Source organism: Prinia subflava, chromosome 19, assembly GCF_021018805.1.
Source record: "Prinia subflava isolate CZ2003 ecotype Zambia chromosome 19, Cam_Psub_1.2, whole genome shotgun sequence".
NCBI lineage: Eukaryota > Metazoa > Chordata > Aves > Passeriformes > Cisticolidae > Prinia > Prinia subflava.
In genome coordinates, this window is record NC_086265.1 from 9,295,797 (window position 1) to 9,308,432 (window position 12,636).

General features: G+C 53.9%; 1 protein-coding gene across 1 annotated transcript in view; it reads left to right on the plus strand.

The window, feature by feature from the left end:
• The first annotated feature begins 2,390 nt into the window (after window positions 1-2,390).
• The window catches only part of TBX5 (T-box transcription factor 5), a 35,891-nt gene continuing 25,645 nt past the window's right edge, over window positions 2,391-12,636 (plus strand). Inside the window, exons 1-5 of the mRNA XM_063416174.1 lie at window positions 2,391-2,552; window positions 4,086-4,180; window positions 6,656-6,775; window positions 7,406-7,553; window positions 9,495-9,647. Of these exons, the coding sequence (XP_063272244.1) occupies window positions 2,406-2,552; window positions 4,086-4,180; window positions 6,656-6,775; window positions 7,406-7,553; window positions 9,495-9,647 (663 nt within the window). The 5' untranslated portion in view covers window positions 2,391-2,405. The remainder of the gene's footprint in view (window positions 2,553-4,085; window positions 4,181-6,655; window positions 6,776-7,405; window positions 7,554-9,494; window positions 9,648-12,636) is intronic.

A 12,636-nucleotide genomic window follows, 5' to 3' on the forward strand; every position in this document is an offset into this window, starting at 1 on the left:
GGTCTGTCCTCCGTGTGTGCGGGCGCGGGAGCGCGGCGGAGCCGCCCGGGGGCTCCGGGAGCTCCGGGAGCTGCGAGGCCTCGGGAGCCGCGGGGAGCCGGGCACGGAGCGGGGGCTGCTCCGCCCGGCGCTGCCTCCGCGCTCGCTGCGGCTGGGCTGGGCCGGGGGGGCCGGGGCGAAGCCGGAACAAAAGCAGAGGGTGGTGATTTTATCGTATTTTATTTTATTTTTTAATTTCCCCCCCTTGTGTTTCTTCCTCCCGCAAATCCACTCGGAGCTACTTTAGCAAAGCGAGATGCATTTTTCATCCAGCCACCGCGGCCTGGTTCTGTCAAGCTCCATTTCTTCTCAGAAGCTCTTTTAAGGGGAAAAAAAGAGAAAGAAATTAGAAGCCACGGATGGCCAAATGTTCTTAGTTGTGGGGTTATTTTTTGTCGTCACACCCTCTGTTTTTAAAATTATGGTTATTTTTGTATCTGCTTAATTGTGTCTGGGCGCGGAGAGCATCGAGGAGGCTTCGCTGGGCTGGGCTGCGCTGCCATGGCTGGGTCCCTCTTTGTTTTAATAAACACGCTTTAGGGATTTTTATTATTATTTTCCCTCGCTCTACTCCCTAACGTCCCCAGCTCCGGGGGAATCGTAGCTCCAAGCTGGAGGGAAATCGATTTAAAAACGCATAAGCGCCACTTCCCAAGGAAAAGAAAAACCCAAACAAACAAGACACCACAACAGTCCAGGGGAGGGAAAAAAAAAAAAAAAAGGAAAAGAAAAAAAAAAAAAAGAGGAGGAGGAGGAGGGGAAGAGAAAAGCCTTAAATGGTCCCTGGAGCTGCGGCTCTGCCCCCACGGGCTGGGCCCGGGCCCGGCGCGGCCGCTCCCGCAGCGGCTCCCGCGCACTTTCCGCGCTCGCAGCGTTTTCCCTTCGCCCTTGGGTCCGCGGCGGGAGCCGGGAGCGGAACCTTTGGGAAGGGAGGGAAGGAGGGAGGGACGGGCACGGGCCGTGTCTGCGCCAGCTGCAGCTCCAGAGGTGCGGACCCGGAGTCCCCTCGCGTTTTGTACTTTTAAATTATATATCCGTCCGTGCGAGCGTTACCCACCACCAGCGGGAAGATCATTTTCTGTCCCCTCCTTTCCACTCGCAATTTTCCTTCGTTTTTAAAGGAGAATTGCCTCTTTTTTTTTTTTTTTTTTTTTTTTTCGCTCTCTCTGCTTGATTTTTAACAGCTTTCAAATATCGTTGCGGGGCGAAGAACTCATTTAAAAACGTTCTCATGTATTTAAACCCAATATTGCCTCCATATGGTTGGCCTTTCAAAACTGAATCCCCTTTTTCAAAACACGCAAGAATTATTTTTGTTTTAAAGCAGCTAAAACTCTGAACTCCTTAAGAACAATAAAAACTTAACAGATAATTCAATTGCTTTTATATTCTTGGGTTTTTTTAATGTTGCTATGAAACTTTTACCATTCCTGATAGAGCCTTTAAAGCTAACTCCAAATACAGCTTTTAAAACTCGCTGCGGTTACTCGCATCAGATATAAACCATGTAATTTTTAGGCTCGTTTTCTCTGCTGGTGCAGTCTCAACCTAAATGTTATGGCTTGGTTCACTCCAGCCCCAGTTCCAGCCCGAGTACTCGTTACCTCGCACAGCGTTTGTCCGGTTGATTTATTTGCAGTTTTATATTTTAATTTTCTCCTTCATCCTTTGCTTTTCTTGTAACTGTCCGGGTTAATAGGAGAATAGGTTTAAAAATGTTTAATTTTTTATAAGAGGTGCAAGAAGCTGAATTTTCCTTGGGAACCGGGTGCTAGAAGCGGCCTCGTGTGTCAGCGGTGTTTTCTTGCTCGAAACTGGAGCTGGGTGAAAGCCTCCACTTCCCTGGGAGCAAAGTTGAGGCTTCAAACCCCCCGGGCCGCAGCGAGCCCGGAGGAACTGGAGGCGGCAAAGCCTCGGAGGAGGCTTTGGAGCCCCCACCTCGAATCCCCCGAGCTCCAAAATCATTTGTGCTGTGAGCTGCTCGTCCCGCAGCCCCCCGGGCTCCCCGCGTGCTGCCGGCAGCCCTAAAAAGCGCTGTTTACCTTTATCCAAAAGATGCATTCAATAATACCGCCTCCCCCTTCCCCTCCCACCCCCCCGAGCCCCCCCCGAATCCTATCATCCCTTGCGGGCTGCGATAATAAATAAAAGTCTTTATTTCTCCCTCTCCCAAAGTTAAAGGGCCTCGCTCCCTCCGTGGGCAGCTGAAGTGAGTGGCGGGACGGTGGGGGCAGCGCTCGCTCGGGGCCATCCCGAGCGATAAATATCTTTATTTTATTTTTTCCACTGATCGTGCCTCCGCTGTCTGTGCTCTCTCCCGACGTGTGCCTGCAGCGCAGGGGGACCCGGCCGAGGCAGCGCGTAACATGGCGGATGGCGAGGAAGGCTTCGGGCTGCCCGGCACGCCCGCGGACCCCGAGGCCAAGGAGCTGCAGGCGGAGGCCAAGCAGGACGCGGCGCTGGGCGCCAGCAGCAAGGCACCCACCTCACCTCAGGCAGCCTTCACCCAGCAGGTGAGCACCGCGCCTCCAGCCCGTCACGGCTCCGTTCGGTCGTTTCCCGCTTTTCCCCAGGTTTTTCCCCGCCCCGGTTGGGTGGCCGGGTTGTTTTAGGCCCCACGCGAGGGCGAAGCCTCGCCCGCCCGTGGGTGACACTGTTTGGGTGTTATTGAGGGTCATGCTCCAGCGCTAAAGCTGCGGGGATGCGCCCCTGCGAGTTTTGGGGGTGAGGAGGAGCGGGCGGGGAGCAGGACCCGAGATGGCAGCGAGGGGCACCCACCCTGCAGCGGCACCCCCGCACCCACGGGTGCCCTCGGCTGAGCGGGAAAATGCTCGGGCCAGCACCCACAGAGTGGAGATACCTTTATATACAGAGAAATGTGTGGATTTTACACATACCCAGACCTATCTGCACCCCTTGGGCACCCGGGCGGGCACAGCTGCCCCCACACCCCCAGCGGGCACTCGCGGCTGGCAGCGGCTGTCACGCGTGGGCACCCCCAGGGCGACACGGGGACCTTGGGGTGTCCCTCAGCCCTCCCTCAGCCCTCGACCCCTGTGCCGGGACACGCGTGGGCTCCGTGCGGGCCCTCGCTGCTCCGAGCCGCCCCTCGGCTCCTTCCCGTCCTGGGAGCTCCCGGCGCTGGAGGAGAAATGCGGGGAGAGGGGATCGCCCCGCCATCCCCACCCTCTGCGGGGTCCCCCCACACTTGTCTCCTGGCAGGCACCCCCCGATGCCCACGGGGTGCGGGGAAGGCTCGGCAGGGCCAGGGTGGGCACCGGGGGTGCTTGGAACGCGAGCCCCGAAGTCAGACGGGCGCCTCGGCTCCGTTTTTAGTGAGGGGAGGAGTGCTTGGTGCGGCTGGGGTGTCCCCTGTGCCTCCGGCCCGGGCAGAGGGGTGTGTTGTCCCCACGGTGGCGTTGCCCCGACCGCAGGGCTCGCAGCTCTTGGGTGGGAAAGAGAAAACCAGGGGCGAGGGGAGCAGGGTGACACCCCACTCCGCTCTAGCCTGCAGAGAGCACCCGGGGGGTGTGAATCACTCGTGGGAGGGTGTAAATCTCCTCCGGTTGGCTCTGGGAGCAGCTGGGCCGGAGCTCCGGGGAATTTCTCTGGGAGGATGCAGTTGGAGCCGGCTCCGGGAGTTCCCTGACATCGCCTCCGGCCCCACGAACCGCGCAGGAGCCCGCTCCAGGCCTGCCCCGAGCAGCATCGCCCGCTCCGGCCTGGAACACCCTCCGGCCGCCTCTGCGGCGGGGCTTTCCCGGGAATGCCCCGAGCTCCGGCCCGCTGAGCCCGGCCTGTGCCCTGCCAGCTTCCCAGCGGGGCCGTGAGGGGCCCGGCCGCTCCGGTGGGGCTGTCCCCGCTCTGCTGGGGCTGTCCCCGCTCTGGTGAGGCTGTCCCTGCTCCTCTCGGGGCTGTCCCCGCTCTGCTCAGGGCTGGACCCGCTCTGGTGAGGCTGTCCTCGCTCCGATGAAGCTGTCCCCGCTCCTCCCGGGGCTGTCCCCGCTCCTCCCGGGGCTGACGCTCCGTGCCTCCCCGCTCCGCAGGGCATGGAGGGCATCAAGGTGTTTTTGCACGAACGCGAGCTGTGGCTGAAGTTCCACGAGGTGGGCACGGAGATGATCATCACCAAGGCCGGGAGGTAAGAGCAGGGGAGGCTCCGCGGTGCCCTCCCGGGGGCCGGGGGGACACACCTGCCCGGACGGGGGGCAGCGGGCACTCCCTGGCACGGGGACTGTCACCTCTGTGTGTGTGTGTGTGTGTGTGCCACTGCCCGGCCGTGCACAGCCCTCCCTGCTCGGAGAGCCGCGGCAGAAATTGTTTCTTCTGGCTTCTTTCTTAACCAGAACAGTTGGGTCATTAATTCCGACTTCAGGCCTTTGGAAACTTTCCAGGCGAGAGCGAGTTGCAACCACTTGGCCAAAAAGCAAACTTTGTTTAGAGCAGCTCTGTGGACCATTATTATTATTATTATTATTATTATTATTATTATTATTATTATTATTATTATTATTATTATTGCAGTTTGGCTCTTCTGCTTTCCTCCCCCTTCCCCACCCCACAAAGTTTTATGCCGTTTTACAGAGATTTTTATTTCTTTTTGCTCACTCTGAGGTGAATATTCCCAGCCCAGCCAAGTCACCCCTTTTAAAAGTCTCTGAGGTCTTAAGCTACTGTTTATAGAGAGATAACAAAGCTGTTGAGATGCAGAGATAGATGCAAATAAATATCATGTGGGTGTGTTTCTATGCGGGTCTTTATCTGCGTGGGTGTGCGGAAAAATACGCAGCCCTGCAAATCCAACTTTATTGGGGTCCTAATCGATTCCATGGTGGGCTGTGTAAACCTGATCCGCGGATATTTATATGCGGACGCGGGTATTTTTGAGGGGGTTTAACATTATCCTGGGTATTAATGTGGTGGAGGGTTGTGAAATTGAGGAGCGGCCAGCGAGGCGCAGTAAAAGAGTCTCTCCAGTCCTATCAACAAATTGGGGGCAGCCCGAGGGAGGATTTTTCGTTGTGATTTTTGATTAGAGTCCTTGGAGAAAAAGGGGGGAAAGCCTCCAAGTGTAGGAATAGTTTGGGTTGTAGGGACACAGTCAACAGGGCAAACTTTCATTTTGCTTCTTCATCTGGTATTTGTTGTGGTCTTCCAAAATTTGCCTGAAGAGGGAGGGGAAATATAAATACCGAGCTGGTTGGATGAAGTTTTAGCGAATAGATCTCGCCTTCCCCTGAGCCTCGCTGCTGCAAAAAATGGGTTTGGAAGGGGTTTGTGGCCAAGGGGACGCGGGATGAAGCCGGTGTTGGGAACTCCCAAAAAAAAACCCGGTTCACAGGGACAAAGAAAAAAAATCCAACTCTCGAAGGGAGACAGAAACCACCTTGCAGAAATTTCAAACAAAAATCGCTGTGGACAGAGATCTCGTCCGGAGAGCAATAAAACAGACATTTACAGGCAGGGGCTCGAGGGGAGATGCGGGCTGGGTTTCCTCACTGATATCATTGCCCGTGTTTATTGTTGGAGGAATCCCTGGTCCCGCTGCTCAGGTGTTTTCGATGGAGACAAAGATTCATCTCCAGGTGGAATTTGGTTTCTTCTCCCTTAAAAACCCAAAGTTCAGCGCCCGCTTCCTTCCTTGGGTGCTTTTTGCCCCCCTTCAACTTTTTACCGAATTAAAACCCAGCCCAGGTGCCCCACGGCAGCGATAAGATCCCGAGGCTCGGAGAAGAGCGCGGTATTTTTAGAGGTGTGGGGCTTTTTTAAAATATTTTTTTGTTGTTTATGCGTGTTCTAAGTCCAGGGCTCCATTTTCATCTGCTTTATTTTTAAATATTTGGAAAGCTCGAACTAAAATAACAGCAGTGGTTTAAGTGCCTGCCTTGCAGTAATGGAAAATATTTCGAAAAGCCCCTGCGTTCTGTGTATCCGAGGGTTTCCAAGGATTTGTCAGGTGTGTTTGGTGATCTCTCGGCTGCGCACGGATTTTCTCTTACACCTGAGTGCGAGCAGGATTTTTCCTCCATATCTGTCCCTAGAACCTCAAGGTGTTCATATAAATGTATTTTAAAATGTTTATATTTCTATATATGCAATATATGAGAACGTATTTCTACAAGCATATACATTTAAAGAAAGATATAGAAATATAATTTTTAATAGAAGTATCTATATTATAACTTTTATTTTAGAATTTTTTTTTTGGCAAATTTCTTCTCCTGTTCCAGCGGTTTATGGAGGGAGAAGACTAAATTGCTCCCAAAAGTTCTCACGCTCAGATTTGTCCAAAAAACAGAGATTCCAAACCTTGGTGAAAGAGATAATTAGTAAAAATACGAATAGGCGAGCGGACGCAGGAGGAGGTGAATAAACAAACCCGCCAGCCTCGAAATTCCGATTTTGCTTGGATAAATCCCCCGGTTCGCCTCGGACGAGACCCAGCACCAGCCAAACTTTTGGCACATCCCAAGGGTTGGGAAGATCCACCCGGGAATGTGGCCTTGTCCTTTTGTTAAGTGACCCCCTCCCAACACCCCCTGCTCGCACAACACGCAAAACCACCTGGGCAAACTTCCCCTGCTTTTATACTTTCATTTATTTATTTATTCAACAGGCGAATGTTCCCCAGCTACAAAGTGAAGGTCACGGGGCTCAACCCCAAGACGAAGTACATCCTGTTGATGGACATTGTACCGGCGGACGACCACAGATACAAATTCGCGGACAATAAATGGTAGGCACGAGTGGGGCAGAGGGATGAGACCTCTGGGCTGCCCGGGTGGGAGGAATCCTTCCATCAGCAGCTCGCCCTTCTGTTTCCGTGCGAAATGGAAATTTTGGAATTTCCACGGGCTGCGGGAGCCTCACCGGAGCGCAGTGGGGTGTTCCCCCAGCCCCTGGGAGAGAAACGCATCAAAAAACCGGGGAAAACCCACAGAAATTCTGTCGAAATTAACGAATTCTGCTTGATCATGAGATTATTTGCTGTTGTGGAGCTGATGGTTTAATAATATCAGGGAAGGGAAGATCTCCGGGCAATTTAAGGATTGCTTCTTCACTCCTGGCTCGAGGGGCGTTAACTGGGGGAAGGATGGGGTTAAACGGGCCAGCGGCGAGAGCCATCTCCGACGGGAAAGGTGCCAAGGAGCTCAGTAATTCCCGAGCCAGCGGGGCTGGAAATGCCTGTTCTCCCCAGGAACGGGGTACCTGAGTGGGAGGGAGCCCAAGAGAGGGCTTGGACAGGGAGCAGGAGCCCGCGGGAGAACTCAGGAAGGGATGGACGGGCAGCAGGAGCCCGCGGGCCGTGCCCAGGGGCCGGAGCTCGTCTCCGGGGCCCGGAGCTCAGCCCCGTGTCCCCACGCAGGTCGGTGACAGGCAAGGCGGAGCCGGCCATGCCCGGCAGGCTGTACGTGCACCCCGATTCCCCGGCCACCGGCGCGCACTGGATGAGGCAGCTGGTTTCCTTCCAGAAGCTCAAACTCACCAACAACCACCTCGACCCCTTCGGACATGTAAGTGCCTCTGCACCCACCGGGGGTGTCCCCCGCCACCAAGGCCGTGCCAGTGTCACCCACCCTCAAACCCAGGGGGGCTGGGGTGTTATTTTCACGCCTGAGAGAGAGGGTCAACCCCACTGAGGACCCCCCAAAAATAGAAGCATAAACCCGGGTTGCTTGGTGGGAATTGACTGCAGACCCCCGTGCCTGGGGTTCGCGAGTGGGTGAAACTCTTCTGGCCTGAGCGAGTATTTGGTACCTGATTTTAATCGCACGGGCAGTCCCACATCGTTAAAATCCGCCCGCTGCCTCCGGGAATTTGCCTAACAGGTAAAATCAATCAGGCATAATCGGCGGAGGAAATGGGACCTAAAACGATGTGGATTCCTCGATTAGGGAAGAGAAAAAAAAAAAAAAAAAAAAAAAAAAAGTAACAATAATTAAAGACAATTAGTAAAATTTAAGTCCCGCTAGAACTTCTTGGGCATTAAAAAGGTCTTTGTGAGACTCGTGGGGCCGTGAAAATTTGTGTGAATTCTGCAGCCAGGAACAGCCCTCTTTCGAAGGTCTCCAAAGATGCGAGTTCCTCTGAGCAAATATATATGTGCATGTATGAATAATATATATATTTTATATATATATATATAATTGAATGAGTATGTGACTCCGGATCCCGTCAGCCCTTTCCAAGAGCGGATTTTTCTCCAGTCTCGTTTCAACACTTCAGTTTCATTTTTTCCAAGCTCTCTTTTTTTTTTTCTTCGCTTTTTAAAGATAAATTTTGTGCCATTAAATCCTCGCCCACGTGGTAGCCAAGAAGTGAGAGGGGTTTAGGGGAGAGGAGCCAGCAGAGTCCCCAGCCCACCCCAATGCCGAGCGTCCTTTCACAAGCTCTCCCTCGCGCCTCCATTTGTGGGGGCTGATTTCCCTTTTTCTTTTTATAATTCGGATTTTATTTTAATTCTGTCTTGAGCTGGTGGCAAAGGGGTTTGCAAAGGCCGCTTCCCGGGGATCAGGACTTTTCCTGAAAGGAAGAGGGAGGGGAGCAGCGCAGCCGGGGGAACCCATCCCACCCCCGGGGTGCTTTTGGGGAGAAGGGGGGGATCCGGCCCGGGGGGAAGGGGCCAGGCATCCCCGCTGGGAACAGGCGGCTCCGGGGAAAAAGTCCCTCTAAACAAACCGAAGACGCTGAGGGGACAATGAGGGACTTCAGAGGAGGAGCTGCGCCAGGAGCCTCTCAATTAGAGTCGCTGTAATGAAATTAAAAACCATTAGATCGTTCACCGTTGATGTCTACGACTTTCCTGGATGTCAAAGCAATTTGCTTAAACCCCCGGGACGGGGGAGGCGGCGGCGGGACGCGCTGAGTCTCGCTGTCGCCAGGGTCCGGCAGTCATTATCGGGCCCGAGCGGCCCCCGCCGCCGCCCCCCATCCTCCCCCGAGATTAACCCGGTACCGAGCAGGGCAGGACCCGATTTTATCTGGAGCACAGCGCCTCAGCCCCTCCCGGCTCCGCCACTGTCATTCCCTTCCCCTCCGCTGCGGGTGGCTGGCGGGAGAGATGTCCCTAAATCCCCGAGTCCCGCCAGCTCTCTTCCCTCGCCCTTTCTTCACTCTTTGCCCCCCTGGGATGGGAAGGCGGTGTTGAGATGCCCGGGCCCCCCTATTTTCCCCCGGAGTTGGGGGAGCAGCTCTGTCCCCTCAGGGTTTGTGTGGGAGGGGGCAGCAGGTGAGGAGCCCCCCTTGAGAGCACCTCCGGGCCCTGCTGGGCTCTCCTGGGAGAGACCCGTCCCCCTGCCCCTTCCTTCGATGGAGTCCTGAAAAGGGCGAAGATTTTGGGGAAGGGGCTGCGGGTTCCTGCTGGTCTCTGCCCTTCTCCTCCCCTGGGAAGGGGGGGAATGCGCCGCGCTGTGCCCCCTACATTCCCACAGGAATTCTCCTTCTTCCCTTCCCAGATCATCCTGAACTCCATGCACAAATACCAGCCCCGGCTTCACATTGTGAAAGCGGACGAGAACAACGGCTTCGGCTCCAAGAACACCGCCTTCTGCACCCACGTCTTCCCGGAGACCGCCTTCATCGCCGTCACCTCCTACCAAAACCACAAGGTGAGGCTGGGCCGGCCCCCGCCCCGGCGAACCGCATCCCGCTCCTTCCCCTGCTCCTCCGGAGGGACTCAGCCCCTCCTCCCTCAGTACTTCTTCTTTCACCCCTTCTTTTTCTTTCTCCTTTTTCTTTCTCCTTTTTCTTTCCACTCCTTCCCTCCCCTTTTCCTTTCCTTCTCTCCTTCCCTCCCCTTTTCCTTTCCTTCCTTCCTTCCCTCCCCTTTTCCTTTCCTTCCTTCCTTCCCTCCCCTTTTCCTTTCCTTCCTTCCTTCCTTCCCTCCCCTTTTCCTTTCCTTCCTTCCTTCCCTCCCCTTTTCCTTTCCTTTCCTTCCTTCCTTCCCTCCCCTTTTCCTTTCCTTCCTTCCTTCCTTCCCTCCCCTTTTCCTTTCCTTCCTTCCTTCCCTCCCCTTTTCCTTTCCTTCCTTCCTTCCCTCCCCTTTCCTTCCTTCCTTCCTTCCTTCCTTCCTTCCTTCCTTCCCTCCCCTTTTCCTTTCCTTCCCTCCTTTCCTCCCCTTTTCCTTTCCTTCCCTCCTTCCCTCCCCTTTTCCTTTCCTTCCCTCCTTCCCTCCCCTTTTCCTTTCCTTCCCTCCTTCCTTCCCCTTTTCCTTTCCTTCCCTCCTTCCTTCCCCTTTTCCTTTCCTTCCCTCCTTCCTTCCCCTTTTCCTTTCCTTCCCTCCTTCCCTCCCCTTTTCCTTTCCTTCCCTCTTTCCTTTCCCTTTTCCTTTCCTTCCTTCCTTCCTTCTCCTTTTTCTTTCCTCCATTCTCCTTTCCACCTCCTTTTTCCTCTCCTTTTTCTTCTACTTGTCCCCTTCCTTCTCTCCTGCTTTCCCCCTTGTCCTTTTCCTTTCCTTCCTTCTCCTTTCTCTTCCCCTTTCTCTCTCTCCTTGTCCCCTTTTTCCTCTCCTTGTCCCCTTGTCCTTTCTTCTTTTCCTTTCCCCTCCCTCGCCCTTTTTCTTCCTCCCTTCTCCCTTCCCCTTTCCTCCCATCTCCATCCCATCCCCTCTGTTATTCCTGGCCACACAAAGCATCCCAGCCCAGCTCGGGGAGGGGGAATGAGCTCACCAGGATGCTTTGCTCACATGGAGACGACCAACCGAGGAAGTTCTCTTTATCTCCCCCCTCCCCGCGGGTCAAAGGCTGCTAATCTGGAGGAGGGAGCCGGGCGCTCCCCTCGGGCCGGGCGCTGATAACCCGGCTGCCCACGGGGGGCTGCGGGCCGGGGGGCCCGGGCAGGAAAGGGAGGCTCAGCTCCCCCTTCAGAGCACGAAAACAACGGCGCGGGTTTGTCTTCTGCACAAATAGAAAAGGCTTGGGCGGAATAAGGGTTTTCTTGGCGTGCTGTCGCTGCCCCTCTCTGAGGAGCTCCTTCCCTGCTTGGTTTGGGCTTCCCCACCCAGCAGGGGAGGAGGAGGAGGAGGAGGAAGGCTGAGGGTTGAGGACAGGGTGGTTCTCCACAGATGATGAATCAGGGATGTCTTTCACCAGCTGTCTCTTGCCACTGCCCACAGAGCCTCTCTAGGGCACAGCCCCATGAAAACTCAATTAAAAAAACGCAAATTCCTTTCTTAATCACATAAAAAACACTTGTACTTACCGGCAGGTAGGGTGGCTCCTTTGTACCCGATGGAATAGTTGTTTCTCAAACAGAGAAAAGTCATTTAGCACCCCAGAGAAATCCTGGATGCTTTCCTGGAAATGCAGGTTCCTAAACCTGTGTGAAACAACTGCATTTCCTCCCTCCATCAGCTGGCCAGCAAGAGGCAGAGAGCAGAGCTGGGCTGGAGAAGGAAGAGTGCTCCACCATAGCCAGGGAGAAAGGAAAATACTTCCCTGCCCTTTAAAATAGGAGCTGCTGGCACGGCCGGGACAAGCAAACCGAATCCAAACTGAGCCCTTGCCAAATTATGCCTTAAATTATAACTCCACTGTGGATGCTATAAAATCAAGTTTAACTTATGCTTGATGGATTTGGAGAAAGAATATAATATTAATAGAAGTGGGAGTTAATAAAACAGGACACACTGCCTGCTTTAAAGGCATTTCCCGAGGAGAAAACACGTGAATGGAACTGCTCTCCTTTGAAGAAAAACGGGGCTGTTTTATAGGAAAAGAAACGATCATGCAAATAAAACGAAAGCAAAGCAGGAACATGCAAGTACAGTAGTTTGGGAAAACTGCCATGCTAGGAGGAGCAGGAATATTTGACTGTAAATCAGCAACATCTGCGTGATAAGAAACGACATCTGCGCATCTGCCACGGGCAGGAACCCCACAGACACACACACCCTCAGCCCAGCAGACACTTGCACCCACCAGGGCACATTTCACACCTTCCTGACACGTTTTACACACTCTGACATCCCTCTGCCTCCCTGTGCTGCTTGGAATCGGGGGAAAACAGAGGAAGAGTGGCTGTAGCCCCAAGATAAATTCCCAATTGGGAAAGATAGAGTCAAAAAAATAAACCAGGAATGATCTTCCCTAAATGGCATCTCCCTGCAGGGAAGGGAGGAAAATTTGTAGCTCATCCCAGGGCAGATGGGGAATGATATTGAGGTTGATGCAAATGCTGAGGAGAAATATCCTCCAGCTGAGGTGGGAGACACTGAGTTGGGGTCTTTTCCACCAGCAGAAATCTGAGCTCAGCGTTCACAGCTGAGAGGTTGCTTGGAAAATCAGATTTTCCTCTTGCAACACAGGCTGCATTTCCCCTGCCATAAAGGCTGGCAGCCCCTCGATGTGTGGGGCATCCCCAGGTCTTTCTGTCTGTGCACTGCTGATTTTTTCCCATTTTTCCCTCTCACCCCTCACCTGTGGCTCCTACAATCCTTCCCATCCACCCCACCCAGCCTCTGACATATTTCACACAGAGTTTTACACACCCATGTATTTTACACACACAAATTCATTCCTGCATGGGGTTTAGCTTTCAAGAGCTCTGTTATAGCTGAGTTCTATTACAGAATTAATTGTGTGACTCACCCCAAAATGC